The sequence below is a fragment of the Neolamprologus multifasciatus genome, chromosome 19 (assembly GCF_963576455.1).
Source record: "Neolamprologus multifasciatus chromosome 19, fNeoMul1.2, whole genome shotgun sequence".
NCBI classification, from domain to species: domain Eukaryota; kingdom Metazoa; phylum Chordata; class Actinopteri; order Cichliformes; family Cichlidae; genus Neolamprologus; species Neolamprologus multifasciatus.
The window spans coordinates 27,387,400-27,404,376 of record NC_140457.1 but is presented as its reverse complement, the minus strand read 5'-3'; the positions used below and the strand labels follow the sequence as shown (position 1 = coordinate 27,404,376).

The following is a 16,977-nucleotide window of genomic DNA, read 5'->3' as shown; positions in this document are numbered from 1 at the left end:
ACCTACAGCCACTTAACCCAGTCTGGGTTTAGTTTGGTATTATATGTACACATCCAGTTTCACTTGGCTTGTGCCAAAAACTCAACAGCCAGTTCCAGTTTGTTTTTAACCCTGTCTGTTTTGGACTTTTTTGCTAAAAATTTTTCACCCTGTTCCAGTTTGTGTCCCCTCGGTGTTTTTTTTTCCACTTTTTCTTTATTTATTTACTTATTTTATTGTCAACAGTCCTTTTCTGCATTACTTTCAACCAAAGGTAAGTATTTTCAGTTTTTAATCTGAATTTGATTAAATGTTTTTGAATATGTAATCATAGTCAGTGGATTTAAGGAGCAGTTGATTACAAAGGCATATGACTGTGAGGCAGGGTGACCCTCCCACTCTCAGCCACTCCCTGCACAAACACCACCTCTTCCTACTTTTCTCTGTTCTCAGTTCTCCATTACGGGGCGTGCCAAGATGGCGGAGTGAGTAGACGCTCTCTACCGAGTTCTGCACAGAAAGTTCGTGAACAACGGTAAAACCTCAACTTTATGCTGCCAACACTAACAATTCACTAAACAAAAGAAGATACAACAATCATAAGGCAAGAAGCAGCAGAATGCCGAATCAGAAAGGAGCGAAAAGGGGACTGGAAAGTTCCAAGTCTAAAATAGCGCCTGAGAATGCTGACGAGGAGAGTGCTACGGCCAGCAACGTGCTAATGGATAGCTTCCATAACTAACTACTGCGGTAGCACTCACGTTAGCCGAGGAGGAAATGGATGAGTTCCCACCTCTCCCTGTTACACCTCTTAAATGCAGCAGCTCTGACCCAGTTGATGTAAACCAGATAATTTCCAGTTTGTATTAATAAACACCAGGTCTGATAACATTGAGAGCATGGTGAGAGAGAACTCGAACATGGTGAAAGAGAATACGCTCAAGATTGAGGGTCTCAAAAAGACTGTTGATTTTGTGTGCGCGGAAATGAAAGATATGAAGGGGAAAGTTTGCAACCTGGAAAAAAAAGTAACTAAAGAGGAAGGTCGAGGGGACAACTGCCAACAGAGAATATCTGAGTTGGAAAGATATTCCAGGAGGTGGAATCTCAGACTACATGGAGTCAAGGAGGCCGAGAAAGAAGACGTAAGGGGAAAGGTGACTGTGATATGCCAGTCTGTTCTGCCAGAACAAAATCATAGGCTGCCTGACGTCATCGACACCGTACACCGACTCGGAGCCAAGTGACTAGTGATGGGATTTCCGGCTCTTTTTACAGAACCGGCTCTTTCGGTTCGGCTCACTAAAAAGAGCCGGCTCTTTCGGCTCCGAACCGGCTCTTCAGGTTGTTTTGTTGCTTTAATTAATTTATTATTAACAATCAGTGTTGGGAAGGTTACTTTTAAAATGTATTCCATTACAGATTACAGATTACATGCCCCAAAATGTATTCTGTAACGTATTCCGTTAGTTACTCAATGAGAGTAACGTATTCTGAATACTTTGGATGACTTAATATATTATCATGCTGTTTACAACTACATGAATGTACTATTGCTGTGATTTATTACTGTTACTGAAGGTCCGCGGCTCCGAACCGTAGTAAAGGGACCTCTGGCTAATACGGTGGGCTCTGTGTCGGCTCGTAGCTGAAAACTAGCTTTACTTTGTTGTCTGGGTCACTTTGCTAGCAGAGACAGAGAGAGGCGTTGAAAGGCTGCTCCAACAGAACTTATTGTTTCAGAGGAAAACACGAACACGGTGTACAGTCGAGTCTTAATAGCTTACTTACAACTGGGCTCGTCAGGCTCTCTTCTTGGCTGCAGTGGTTATTATTATATTTACATGCTTCCAGCTCCCGTTTCTGCTCGATGACAGCTCGTACTTTTCCTTTTTCTCCCTCCCTCGCTCACAGACACATAACGTGTATGTCAGTCCATTCTCCCTGCAGCACGGACTACACTGCCCATGATGCTACATGCTTTAGAGCTATACCTGTAGCATTCTGCCTGTTAGCTTAGCACAACAACAACAACAAAAAGGCCTCTCTCACCCAGGAAACACGCAGAGAGAGAGCGTCACCCTGTAACCATGGCAACCGTAACGCAGCCGCCTGGAACAACAGAACGTAGCTGTCAAACAAAACCCAAACAGTCCTGACCCGCCACAATATGAAACAGGGAAGTACCGCCGTGTAATCCATTTATTTCAACAAAGTAACTGTATTCTAAATACCACCTTTTTAAACGGTAACTGTAATGGAATACAGTTACTCATATTTTGTATTTTAAATACGTAACGGCGGTACATGTATTCCGTTACTCCCCAACACTGAAGGTCTCCAACTGAGATCGACACAGCATTGCCTGACATTTGCCATCCATTAAGCCCAGAATTTCCAGTCCAGACTAATCCAGATAAAGATAACTCTGAAATAGGAATCATTGACGTAACAGATGACCAAGTTCTGGTAAACATATATTTTATTATATGTTATATGTAATTTTACTTACCTGTTTGTGTGTGTGTGTATGTGTAAAAGAGATTGCTGATAAGTAAAATCTCATCATAGTATACTTGATCGTGTTTAAAACTCTGAAAGACATCACATTGATGTTTAACATGCGCAGAAAAAAATCTTTTTCTTTGTCTTCTTTCTCCTCAGGAGTCTTTGGATGAATGGAGAACCATACGTTAAGGATTACATAAACATAATTTAATACATTAATTAAATTAATTAATTAATTAAATACATTTTTATTTCTATTTACATAAACAACTGTCTGTTCTCTCTGTTATACATTTTGCTCTGTGACACTTTTGGGAATTGATGAGCAATTTTTATTTCCATGTTCACCTGTTTTCCTAAGCCGAAATTGAGATATATTTTGGGGGATAAAATGTCATCACCACATCACAAAATAATTAGACTTGCATCTCAATGGGGATACATACTTGAAATATCTGACCCAAAAACAGAACTAAGATTGAATTTTCTGTATGTGATGACACATTTAAACTTTGATATTTTATCAATGTTATTCCTTTTACAGCCTTGGAGGGGAAACTGTACACACAGATAGCGCGAATGATATCTGTGTGTGTATCCATGGAGGCGTGGCACCTAATTTCTTTTCAGACAGATTGTTTAATCAAATCGGTGGGAAACCTAGCCTTCCTGCAACCTTGGAAGAAGTGGGTGATTTCACCTTTCAGGAAAAGCTTTTGGGGTTGTAATTAAAGTATAACTGGCTCTCTGGAACTGCTGAAATCTATAAAAATGTATCATTTGCAACTTACAAAACATTAAAAGTGTTTTCATAATTACTAACCATTTTTTGATTACTGTTAAAGATTAAGAACGCAACAACTGTTGAAGATGCGAAAAAGGCCATAGAGAAGGCAGAGGACAGTCTTGCCATTGTTGGGGCCTGGAGAAACATCACAACACTGAGACAGAGGGATGCTCTGGTGCAATCCGCTGGTGACTTCTTCCTTGAGGGCAGATTAAATGTGGCTTTGCAACTGTAAGTATTACGTTTTTTCTCAATCGCTTTGGCACTGTTCCCCACAGCAGGAATGAAAATATATTATTTATGCAATCTGTGCAGATAATTAAGAGGCCAACAGGCCAGTCACACTAAATACAATTTGGCACACTTCATTTGTTATTCCTTTTCAGCAGTTGAAAAGGTTTGTGGGATAGTCCATTATTTATTTGATAACTGCATTAAGTGTATTGAAAGTTAAGTTTTAAAAGTTACTGTTCTGATGTGGGAATTATGTCAAAGTGATTGAGAAAAACTAAATATATATTTTAGACAGTTTTGACTGGTGTAATTTTATCATGTAAAATTGATGTGTTCAGGTTCACAGAGGGCTTCAACACCCTAGGCCTCCTCCAGGATATTAGGGCACACCCTGATTTATTCCATAATCTGTTTGTGGAGGATGTGGAACCTTTGAAAGCTGCTGACCTCTCAGCAGTATTTCAAGTCAACTTTTCTACACCAGGAACACATAAAAGAGAGATCGAAAGCCAGACGATATGCTTCTGGAGAGACTGGCTCATTGATGTAGAAGGTACAAGAAATTATTATTACAAGGTCTGTTTTGTAAGGTACTATACATGAATTTGTGCACCCACAATTGTAGGATACAAATGATCATGACTATGATGTTGTCATTGATAGTCATTTTTAGGAAGACTAGAGAAAAGCGAATACATTGTTTTGTTGTAGTCTGAAAAAACATTTCAAATGCCTAACTGTAACAGAAGCCTGGCAGACCCGACCATGTTCCATTTTCATTCATTCATTCATGGTTGCTATCACTTCTCACACACACACACAAACATTTTCTAGTTTGCAGCTGAACACTTTTCCAACAGCAACAAACAAATGACAGGACCCAGGTCCGATTTTATTCTGGTAGGTGTGATTGTGGATGCCGCTCAGGTGTCTCTGCGTTCCCTGCAGCTACACCGCAGACCACGCCACACTAACACTCAACTGTTCGTTTATTAGATTGAGAATGTGCACCCGTGACCTTGGAGAATGTCCTGGAATTTGTTTCAGGATCCTCTTCAATACCCCCAAATGGCTTTCTTATGCAGCCCACAATAGAGATTCTTCCAGAGGATTCTGGCAACATTTTTCCTGAGGCAAATACATGTAACATTGTTTTGAAATTGCCAGTGCACAAAGACTGAATCATCAAGCACAATGCTTCGAGCACCAACATTTGGCATGGCATAGATGGACACCATTTACATTTTCCATTTTGAATACTTTACAGTGCAGATTTTCAGTTATTGCTTCTAACCATTTTATGTTTCATATAGCACTATTATGAAAGCAATGATTGTAAGAGTTAAAGTAATAGTTCAACACTGAAACGAAATACTTTAGTGTTGTTGAAGGTTTGAAGTTTTATAGACGGGTATTAACAGAAAGTAGAGGTAAAAAGCAAGACCTACATAACCGGCCTTTTTGTAGTCAGGACAGTGGTTGTCCAGTTAGTATTGACATGACCTTTTCTGTTTTAGTTTGTGAAAGTCCTAACATAACTTGGTGTATTTAAACTGTCATTGCATCCCATGCTGTTTGTGCTTAAATGCACCGTGTCTTTGTATGGTAGTTATTTACCATGTAAAATATTTAACACTTTCAAAATGTTTTCTTAAATCCAACAAGCTTGGTTGTTGTTAAAGGTGTATTCCCTCATTGGAAACATCCAATTGCTGTTTTTGAATTGCTAAATTCATCTGATGTTATGGAAACAATTTGAAAATGTCTGTTATGCATCTTCACATATTTCTCAAAAGGTTGTACACCGCATCACAGTGTTCTCAAAGAAATGTCAGTGTTGCTATTTGTATTTATTTATTGTTCAAAACTATTTTAAATCAAAGGAAATAAAACATTTTTGGGATAATTACAACTGTCTTTACTGTCTTCATCTGGAGTCAGAGCAAAGCTTCCAGAGAAAATGGCATCATGATTTATTTAAAAAAAAATAAAATAAAGACTGCTCAGACTCAAAGGAGTAGGTTACACTCAGAAAACTGGGGCAGAGCTCACCTGTGGGCTCCTGCCTTTGGCCCACGCACCTGGTCACAATCACACACCTGTGGCTCATCACCTAAGAGCGTTCCAGTTCCTTTATAAGATGGCAGCTCTGTGTTTCTCATCACTGGACCGTTGCCGACTCGTCAGTGTAAACCCCAGCTCAGTTTACTCGTGGTTTTCTCAGCAATCTTCCTATAGTAATCATGTGAACGCAGATTATGTTTTGTCACTCTTAATTAACTGAAGCCTTTCATTTAACTACCAGATAAACAAATTGTTACTCTCTTTCTGGCCAGACACTGCTATCGTGTTGTTAGTATTTAACAAATAAAAATGCAGACATAAGTGTACACTAGTTTTTTGACTGCTGGTGAAAATACTGTTTAATCTACAAATAACTCTCTCACATAACTAACATAGACAACCCCTAAACATGTTTGTACTCTCTGCTCATATTGTGAACATATTCATATGAAATCATTACTTGCTTTGGAAATAACTTATTTTAATATTGAATTATATTAGTGCATGTTAATATACAGACTGCAAATGGCCCCTGGGCTGTGAGTTTAAAACACCTGTTAGAAACCATGGTTGCCAAAATCATTTTAGTTCACTAGCTACATGCCAACTGATCATATGAGCCGTATACCAGCAATGATACAACAATATAAAGAAAAGAAGAAAGACATTAAACTACAAATTATTTCAGTTTGTTCTTGTGAAGGACAACAAGTACATTTAGAAAGCATGTCAGTTTATGTGAAAATGTAATTAAGAATTTGTTTTAGAACACTTAGCAATAGAAGGTTAATGTGATTGTAAAAAACCAATGCATAGCAATACGTCAAAGACATCTGGCAGAGAAAAACAGAATTTTTCTTAAACGAGTACTGATTGACATTTACATAATTCATGTTAAAGTGTTAAGCTAAGGTAACATATACTTGCATTTGAAAACAACAGCCAAAAAAGGCACTTCAATTCCAAGTTTTTGTTAAACTTTGGATACAGGAAGTTTCTGTGTTAATCTAAAAAAATTGTATAATGTAAGATTTTTTTTTATAATGTGTCAAGATTAAAAAATGTAATTAATCATTGCATAAAGTTTTGTTTCAGTGACTTTAGAATATATTATATCAACTATTCTAACATGTAGTCAATCACCTCTGATTGTGGACACTTCTTCCAGCAATGTGATCTCCTGTTGAGCCCACAGTGGGCCACCATAAAGCGTGCCACCAGAATGTTTCCCCCTCCTGAACGGACTCTAGAGGGGATACCGTAATGCTGTACTGCAGTCATGAAACTCTCCAGGACAGTTTGGGCTCTGTTGTTGTTTGTAGCAGTGAGGTAAACAATGAGTCTGGAAAATCCATCAATGCCACCGTGCACAACAACTCTCCATCTGCAAAAATAAAGATACTGTAACTTGAACAGACCTTCCAGAGAGACTGTAATTGTTGAAATGCAAAAAATAAACAGAAGTTGCTGAGAATGTCAGCTCTTGTAAATGCCCTATACATATTAAGGATGCAGAAAACACTACACATTCAGAAGGGATTCTGAATGATTTAACCAACTGATTAAATCAATGAAAGAAATGCTCGGTCTTAATTTTAAATAAATACACATATCATATCAGCTTGTTGATTATGGGGACCCATGATTTGTAATAGTTATACCAGTGGCATTTAAACAACTTAGGTTTCACACAGGATAAGAAGTTTACAAACAAGCACTTAATTTGCACTTAATTTGCTGCGTAATTAGTTTTTCAGTTCTTAAAAAGAGGACAAATGACAGAGGAAAAAATCCACATTACGTGAGCTCCCACTTCCTATATACACATTTTTAAAATAAAGTTGTTAATCCAACTGCTAATCCACATGTTAATCCCTGAGCGAACAGGAAAGGGAAATGGATTTTGAAGTGAAGTTTATTAAAGTGGAATTTGAAAATGTTTTTTGAAATGAAGACTTGAAAAGCATTTTAAAAATCAGTTTATTAAATTGGAATTCCCCTCCCCGCCGGATCGGGCTGTCACTCATCCTTCCCTCCACCTCCAAGAGATGGATAGACAGAGGGGAGAGAAGAGTGATGAAATAATATAAATCTATTTAAATTGAATGAACTCTTGGTTAGGGTATCCTATGGTTAAATTTAGGGATTACAGTCCTGGGTAGGGTATTTGTCCTAGTTTGTTGAAATTATTTAAATTGATCTATTTATTTCCATCTGGGCCTTCCATAATAAAACAATTGAAAAGCAAGATATTGTTGTTGTATAGTAAATTATCCCTCATATTTAGTGGTCTACTTTATTACTCACCTGTGGTTTAATTTTTAAAGGGCAAGTGAGGCCTTGTTAGGTTCAATCTGAATCTAACGGGTCTCCGTGACTTTGTTTGTAACGTTATTCATTTTTATCTTGATTTTGATAATAAAGTTGCCCAAAAGTAAGCTTTCCGGTTTTACAGTTGATTTTCCTTCACATTTAGTGTCCTACTTCATTACTAACCTGCATTTTAAACTTCAAAGAGCAAATAACGCCCTATCTGGGTTCAATTAAATCTAACGTATATCCGTGATTTTGCAAATTCCTCATATTAATCTACAATCATGTAAGCTTCTGTAATTTAAAAGCATTACTACTATTATACAGTTATTTACTCTTCATTTGTTCTCTATATTTGCTGTCCTGTATCCTTGCTTACCAATACTTTAATCTTTCTTTATTATTAACCTTCATTTTAAACTTTAAAGAGTAAACAATGCCGTGCCTGGGTTAAACTGAATGTAACGTATATCCGTGATTTTGCAAATTCCTGGTATTAATTTATAATAATCTAAGCTTGTATGAATTAAAAAATATTACTACTGTTATACAGTTGTTTCTCCTTCATTTGTATATGTGTTGTCCTGTATCCTTGCTTACCTGTACTTTAATCTTTAAATGAGGCTCCCTCTTTGACTTGTGTCCGCCATGTCTACCATGTGCTCTGGCTTTTTGGCTTCCTGGTTCCCATCATGTTCCATGCTGGTATCCAGGGCAACCACTTTTGTGTCCATGAACTGCCATTTTAAATCCGCCATCTTGCGTCTATGGTAACTATTTAGTTTACAGTCGCCATCTTGGGCCACTTTTCTTTATAATAATAAAGAAATAATAATAATTTCCACCCACATGCAATTAGTAATCACAAAAAGACAGCATACCGTTAGTATTTCACTCTGTCCACACAAGTTTTCATGCAATTCTGTTTTGGGAGCTTATAGCATTCAGGGCTACACCTTTTATATATCACTTAACCTTGACCTTTAGTCCTTATTTTTTTATTTATTTTTATTTATGCAGTGAAGGAAATAAGATCTGTTCCCCGACACAGAAGTATTTTCCCAACTTTTTCCCATCATCTCTGTGCCTTAACATCAAACAGCAGATCATCACTCCATTTTGTTTATTAAAGCTTTCTTTATTTCACACTTTTCCACCTTAACCATACCTCTATAGATGTAATCTAAAACCTTATCCAGTTTTCCACCTAAAAAAAAGTGTGGAGATCACAGTCCTCCGACCTTGGCTCCTGGAAGTTCACAACAGGACATCCAAACCCTTTGCCCACCCTCCCTCACCCATTGGGGTCCTGACGGATTCATTAAACTGTATATCCTTATATTTCATATTAACAACGCCTTCGGAATACAAGAAATTGTTAAAACCAACCCACCCAAACCGTATATCTGGAGATAAAAGACACAAGAGAAACACATTTTTACAAGCCACATCTCATGTAGGTACATTCAAACCCAGTGGCACATTTAATCTGTCTGTCCAGATCCTCTCCATCCTCCTCCGCTGACCGACCAGCCCGGATTCGCCTGCAAGCCCATAATGCTCAAAGCCCCCTCTGCATGCCCCCTAAAGTGGATAGCCACTGCTGAGCGTGGCTCCACCGCCCGTACGGCATACAAGTGCTGCTGTAACCGCGCTCTCAGACAGACCCCAATATTGGAATTTCAATAATGTATTTTGTAACTGCAGTACACATAATACTCATTTTAAACAATTTTGTCCAGGTTCCTTGCCAGCAAACAACTCCTCCAGAGAGGCTGTCCTGGTGAGGGAGAAGTTCATGGCCCACTTCCTGGCGGAGGGAGCTGTGTCTTGGCAACCAAAGGAGTAGCCTGTTTGAAGTTCGAGTGACTTCCCCACAACGGCTCTTTTAAGAGCCACCCACAAACCTCTAAAGAGTGTTCCTGTCTTTTTAAATTTTTCTTAATAAATGGAGCTCTACTCCAAAATAAACTAACCTCTCTTTATTCTCTTAAATAACTTGTCTTCACTATGTTCCTATATACAGTGTGATGCAAACGTTTGGGCAACCTTATTAATAGTCATTATTTTCCTGTATGAATCGCTGTAACAGTAAAAAATGTCACTTGCATATATCATATAGGAGACACACACATTGATATACACTAAATATTCATTTCATTTCTCTTTTTTTGTGTTGCCAATTTATGTACCTGCTTGATTTTGTTTAAACACTTATTGCACACTTTCTGTAAATCCAGTAAACTTCATTTCACTTCTCAAATATCACTGTGTGTGTCTCCTGTATGATATATTTAACTGACAATTTTTATTGTGACAACCAACGATTTGTACAGGAAAATAATTACTTTTCACAAGGTTGCCCAAACTTTTGCATCCCACTGTATTAGTATGTTTTGTCATTAGTATAATATGAAATAAATTCTACTTGTGTCAGTCGGGTGCCAATATTTGCTGTGTAGTAGAACTGAGACATTTGTCATTACAAATGTTTATTGGAAAAAATATATAAATTCAGTAACAAAAACATTAAACATAAATATATGAAATGTAACTATTTACAGAGAGACAGGAATAAAAAGGACCCAGCTTGGAGTGGAAGAGCCTCAGGGAGAAGGAGGAGAAAAATAAGAACATTGTTTCTGCCCTGGAGAGCTGCTGCCTCATCAGAAAACTACTGATCATTAGGGTCCAATGTTTCCAAATTTAACACAGCTGTGCTGTTTTCAAAAACTAATTTATAAATTTGAAATTTCACGAATTCTCGTGTCTGAGGCGGCATGCTCTCCAGAACAGGAACAAGGCCGAGGAGGAAATGTTCTGTTGGAGACGGGCGTGGCCTCTTTAGGGACTCCAGGATGGCCAGCTCCACCGCCGATGGACCGTCCTGGGACCCGTCCCTCGACCGCCTTCGAGCTGTCCTCCTCTGTGGGCCTGTAAAACACAGCACAAAACAACACGAAGTAATGAGAAGGCTGCTACTAGATTTTCATTTTCAAAATTAAAAAAACAGGATATAAACAGATTGGTTGTAGATATTTAGTAAAGGTGATCACAAGGGAATCCAAGCAAGTAAAAAGCTATCAGTGCTTGATGTTCATACCTGTGGGTGCAGCAGCAGGAGCTGAGGGACCAGGGACTGGGGAGCCAGGAGAAGAGACAGGGGATGACTCTGCTGCATGATTACTTGACTCTATCAAGACAATATTAAATGTTAACAGGTTGAAGACAATAGTCATAGAGAATATTATATTATTATATACTTATATATACTTATATACTTATTATTATATACAGTGGTCTCTCATTTATTGCAGCACATGAACAGTAGTCACAGTTCTCACAAGTTGATTCTCAAAGTGCAAACCTTTGTCGATTTTAAAACGTAAAAGTATTATGCCGCGCTTTTTCTCCGTCTGCGGCGCCACTTTTGTGCGCCTTTTTCCCTCGCGGTGCAGGTGTCTATTTCCGAATGAGGCTCATAGTTATGAGTGTTTTTGTGCTGTTTTTTCTATTGGACATGATGGTTATCAAAACCAAACATGATAAGTTTGGCTAGCGCAGGAGACACGACACGGAGGAGATTTGTCATTTGGGCTGCAGAATGCAATGCACATCGTTGAAAGCTGTACGGTGCAATAAAAAAAATCAGTGAAAAGGCGAGGCAGTGACGGATGAACAGCGGGACTACTGTATACTGTTTATTAATAAACAAAATATATTCCTGTATGACAACACGCATAAATTAACTGCCTACATTAACTCATTGTAAACATACCTTCTGACTGACACTCCCCTGCTGCCTCTTCGGGCTGTCCCTGGTCCTCGGGGGAGAAGTTCTCCACGGTCCACCATATTGCCGCTTGTCTCCCGCGGGGTGAGGAAGGGGTCCAGAAACCCCATGACCGCGAAGAACTTCCATCTTCTCCCCGATCCTGCTGCAGACCCACTCCTCTTCTCCTTCTCTGTCTTCTTCTCCTTATTATAAGTGTCCCTGAGGCTCTTCCACTTTCTCCTGCAGATGTCCTCTGAATAAACGCATTATCTTGTTAGCGGAAAGGTATTTGTACATCAGTGGGAAAATAGCGGGACAGTAGGCGGGCTTGCTAGCTTTTGCGTGGTCAGTCTGAAAATTAAAAAGAAGGAATGAACTTACCATGTTGCCCGATCTCCTCACTTATGTGTCTCCAAGCTAGGTCCTTTTTATTCCTGTCTCGGTAGAAGTAGTAGCTAGCATCATACAGCTCTGGGTGATTAGCCACGGCACTGATGAGTTTTTCCTCCATACTGAATGAAGTATGAAGGGCTTTGGCTGGATCTGCCCCTTTGACCTAGGTCAGAGCCACGTCACCAGGCTCCTGATTGGTTGTCGCGGTGCGATTTGACGCTGGAGTTCAGATTTTTCCAACTCGAGCGGTAGACGCGATACGCGCGTATGCACAAAATGCAACACAAAAACTCACGCGCGCGGTTTTATTCGCGAGTCAAACGCGCCAGACGCGCTACACTAACGCGCGTTTCACGCGTTTTGGCGACGCAAATCTGCTTCCGAATTTTCGCAGGACCCGCAATCGCGTGTCATTGTGCTTTTCCATTGACTTTACATGTAAAGTAAAGTCAATGGAAAACCTGACGCTCTATTCGCGTCCATCGCGTTCGGTGTGAACACACCGTAAGGAGAATCTCCCTCGGACTGCCCAAGAGACCCCACTATGTGGATTGTTAATCATGTGTCTATGTACCATAAAGTGCAGAAGTGCGTCAGGTGGTTCGTCCTCCCTCCCCCCCAGTTTGGCCCTGATTAAGAGGTCACCTAAACTTGGATTTTTTCTGAGGGCCCTGATCATCCGCGCCTCAAATGCACGTCCTCGGGTTCGCATTTCACACAGGTTCTGCTGAATGCTGCCAAAAAAAGGTGTATACTTATCATGAAACGTACTAACAAAAGGTAAGAGACTCTCCCCTCTCGTTTCATCCTCGGTGGTGCTTGAATTAAAAGGAGTCCCCCGTTCAATATCCCTCCGAGCATCCCTTCGCTCTCCCAAATCATTCCTCCCCTCCCAGGTATCACTCTCTGTGCACGTGTTCGAAGTACGGAGAGCGTCTCCCTAAATACCCTCCTCAGGAAAGAGCGTGAGTAGCCCCTCTTCCTCAAACTCCTGAATAATATATGGGTTGCATTATCAGAATCCTCTTTCTTGCTGCATATCCTGTGGAATATTTGAGACTTCACTAGCCCCCGAAACGTGTGCGGCGGGTGGTAACTTGATTTGTGGAGAAGCGCATGCGTATCGGTGGGTTTAAAATAAACTTTTGTGTGTAGCCTCTTGCCCTCCATCCCCTCCTCGAAAAAAACAGTGTTGTCTAGAAAGCTAATCTCCACATCGCTATGTTCTTGTTTCAGTTTTATTGATGGATGATGTATATTTAAAATGTGCACAAATTGTTGAAACGCGCCTTCCCCGTGCGCCCACGCGCCTATGATGTCATCCAAGAAGCGCAGATAAAACACTGGCTGCAACGGGCCAGCGCCTCTCTCTCCCATTCGCTCATGTATATGTTCGCATATGACGGAGCGTATCTCTGGCCCATCGCCGTTCCTTCCATCTGTAAATAAACCCTGCTGTCGAATTGAAAATTGTTATTAACAAGACAGATTTCTAAGAGCCGTAAACTCCACGTCTGGACGCGCAGCATCCGGGTGGCGGTGAAAGATGTTGCTAACTGCTCTCAGACCCATCTGTTGATGTTGGTATACAAACTGTCTATGTCTATTGTAAACAAACGTTCTTAGGCACTATCATAGAGCAAATAATGGTACGTAACCTTAAGATAACTCGGGTGTTTGTGGGAAAGGGGCCCGAGAAAAGAATCAATATACTGAGAAACATTATATGTTACACTGCTACAATCCGAGACTATGGGTCTTCCCGGTGGGAAGCGTCTCAAACCCGGACGACCCGGCTTTCCCAATCCCTCCCTTTGCCTCGTCTCATCCCGACCCCCAGCGTGCATAACCAGACCAATATCACCCAGACTTTCCCCTAAGGGTTCAGAAATGTCTGTTTGAACCTTGTATCTGTCAGTGGGGAGCTCACCTGTGTTTCCTCGCGGTCGCTGAGCCACTCGGTTTATGCTTGGTGATCTCTGCCTTCTCCGAGCTCTCCTCTGGTGGCGTGGAAACGTCCATCCGCCGTCCTGCATCTCTTCGCCTTGCTCCCGCGGCGTCCTCATATGATGTGCCTCCATCCTGCACCTAAACACTCCTATTGCAGGTAGTGGCTCCACCGATCACGGGCGTCCCCGTTACAGTGTCTGTTGATCGGCAGGAACTCAAAGAAAAGGTGGTTAAGTCGCACACCGATGCCTCGTTCTGTCCACACGCCACCTCTCAGTCTCGAATTAGAGTTCACGAGGAGAATACAACAGGTGGAAAAAGAGCTCCCCACTTAACAGTTTTCTTTAAAAAAGTCTGTTAAAAATATAATTAGTCTCTAGCTGTGTGACCGGGCTAAACATTGTCATTAACGCCCATCACTGGGAGAGCTGTACCAAAATCGCCTTCCTCCCATAAGTCTGGCCTCGCGTCCCTGACGTTTCGCAGAACTCAGAGGGATACACGCTACTGAGGGCCAGGAGAGAACGAGACGCCCAGTCCCGTGGGCCTCTCCCAGGATAGGTCATCCTAGATCACATGGGAACACCAATGCACACATATTTTGCTCCATTGCGTTTATTTCACACCCCAAACATTTACTAAACAATTAAGCAAATACAAGCAATCTGCAATAAATTACAGGTAGTAACAAAATAAACTACTAACTCTTTGACGCTACGTCTACACCTACACAGGTATTATTGAAAGCGCAGCTGTTTCTATGCGTTTGGACCTTTCGTCCACGTAAACGGCGTTTTGACTCACTGAAAACTGAGACTTCTTAAAACTCCTTTTTTGCATTTACGTGTGGACGAGGAATACAGAGTTCGTCACGTCAAAGGTATGTGCCTTTATTCACGTCAGCTGTGGCCACGTTATTGTTTACATGAGATGAATCGCAGAATGACAGATAGAGACAAAATGCTGTTAATCTGACTGTCTGCAGGTTTACACGCAGTTACTGTCCCTCCATTTACAAAGGCAGAGGCGTCACGGTGTGATTATTTTACATGTAGTTGTTTTTTTCCTGTGTAATAATGTTCAACATTGATATCAATACATTTTTCAAAAAATGCCTCTCTGTGCAAAATGGGTTTAAAAACATAAACAACTGTGGGATCCTGTTTGATTTAAACAGCCCAGCGCTGCTCCGACGCAGGGAAAACCAATCCTGCAGGGAGACCTACCTCTGCACCTGTGCAGGTGAAGCCAAAGGGAAGATTTGCTTCATCATATTTTCTAGTCTTTGGCTCAGAATGAAGTTGGTTTGTGTGGGCGTTCCGTGCTAGTAGTTTCAAAGCATTTTTTTGTTTTGTTTTCGTCCCTTTTCATACCGCCCCCCCCCTGCAATGGCTCTTTGTGGGCCTCACACTTTGGGAAGCTCTGCATTAGCAGTTTAATGATGTTTAAACTGGGTTGGCTGGAAGACTGTTTACTTAGCCTGGCAGGGCGAAGGACACTGTCTCAGCTGAACTATGGAAACGCACACACATACATATACTGATACTGATAAGCACTCACCGACGCATCACCCTCCCTACCCCGGATCCAACGCCACCTCCAACGCTTACCTCCCCTCTGATGTGGACATCGGGTCAGTTGGAGGCGCAGTCGAAAGATTGCAGCGGTCCCAGATCAGATGTACACACTGGAACTCTTTCCCATGTTGCTTGTCTGTGTTTATTGTGCTATGGTGTGTTGATATCTGTGCATTCCTGTATTATCCTTCTGTGTTACACATTTCGATGTTTTTTTCCTCGCTACCTAGCCTGACCTGTCTCCCCAATGTGATGTTTGTGTATTGTATGTACGGTCGGCAAGGTCTGTCATCTCGGTTGTGGGAAAAAGACCTGCAACTGACAAATAAAGGCTCTCTCTCATCTCTCTCTCTTATATTTTATTTTCTGCATGTTTTCTCCATGTCCAAAGTTTTTTTTTCTTTGTCGCTCTCCACTAGATTTGAATAATGCACATGAACATGGACCTAACACTGTGGATGAACCTGTATCATCTTTATGCAGACTTTAAACCCACAGATATGCACACAGAGTCTTTTACTGGGAATCATGAGCGCTTCATGTCACAGCCAGACAGCTAGACACAGGTGAATGGACTCAGATGCGAAAACCACTCAGAGACGCAGAGCGTATGAGCAAAGCAAACAGAGTCTGAGAGAAAACACAAAGTGAACAAGAATGCAATAATTACAAAACACAACAATTAAGTGGGAAATAATTCAATAACTTAAACCTTTCTGAGAATTGCTGTGAACGAGTATAGAACTACTAAAGTGAAAACACAGCCTGACTTCTACGAAGATACTAAGAATGAGCGTATCACTGCTATACTGTGAGCTCAGCTTGACTCCTTCAATGAGAACACTAACATGAGAATACAAACACTTTACTGTGAGCGCTACCTCACTTCTATGAGACCACTCGAGCCTCTATGGCACATTGAACGTAACTTGTATGCTTACAGGCAACACAACACAGACTGAGAAACAGGGTGCTTTGTAATCACTGTGTCTAACTGGGAGGTGGGGTCCATGAGGGAGTCTTGGGGCTCTCGCAGACCTGAGTGAGGAACCTGACACCGGGTAGCGTCCAGTGCAGGAACTGAGAGATGAGGCCAGCGAGGAATTAGGAGGCGGAAAATTCTCAAAGTCACTGCAATGAGACGGGGGTTAGCAGGTGTTCCAGCCATTACTGCAGTGAGAAAAGTGTGAATTTGAAAACAGTCTTACTTCTTTCGGGAGCAGGCGAGGCATGGAGGGGTAAGAGATCTGGGAGAGCAACAGGGAGCGTCCAGAGAGTACGTCTGTAAGGGTCCGGGGGTGGGCAGTGGGGCAGGCAGGTGTTAGCAGTGCTAACGTTCAGAAGCACTTACAGACTGGAGGCAGCTCCTTCTGCACCGCCTCACTCTTCTTTTTAAA

General features: G+C 41.1%; 1 protein-coding gene and 2 long non-coding RNA genes across 3 annotated transcripts in view; 1 reads left to right on the top strand and 2 right to left on the bottom strand.

Moving 5' to 3' along the window:
• LOC146496748 (uncharacterized) overlaps positions 1 to 16,977 on the bottom strand; it is a 166,048-nt gene that overhangs the window by 59,252 nt on the left and 89,819 nt on the right. The gene's annotated exons all lie outside the window — the stretch shown is intronic.
• LOC146496753 (uncharacterized) lies at positions 2,761 to 6,362 on the top strand. Its single transcript, XR_014871301.1, has 3 exons — positions 2,761 to 3,505; positions 3,847 to 4,061; positions 4,505 to 6,362. It is a non-coding gene; the product is annotated as an uncharacterized LOC146496753 (long non-coding RNA).
• Positions 10,103 to 12,023, bottom strand: LOC146496752 (uncharacterized). The gene is made up of 3 exons (XM_085144299.1): positions 11,664 to 12,023; positions 10,989 to 11,078; positions 10,103 to 10,819 (listed from the first exon to the last, which is right to left on the bottom strand). Exons 1-3 carry the CDS (start codon positions 11,805 to 11,807, stop codon positions 10,730 to 10,732), a joined length of 324 nt encoding a protein of 107 aa, XP_085000425.1. The 5' UTR covers positions 11,808 to 12,023; the 3' UTR covers positions 10,103 to 10,729.

What these genes read in the sequence shown, in the direction of transcription:
- LOC146496752 (XM_085144299.1), bottom strand. Translation starts at nt 11,807, where the DNA reads ATGGAAGTTCTTCGCGGTCATGGGGTTTCTGGACCCCTTCCTCACCCC. An exon ending in AGGGGAGTGTCAGTCAGAAG is followed by an intron (nt 11,079 to 11,663) that starts GTATGTTTACAA and finishes TTGTCTTGATAG; the next exon opens with AGTCAAGTAATCATGCAGCA. An exon ending in TCCTGCTGCTGCACCCACAG is followed by an intron (nt 10,820 to 10,988) that starts GTATGAACATCA and finishes TGTGTTTTACAG; the next exon opens with GCCCACAGAGGAGGACAGCT.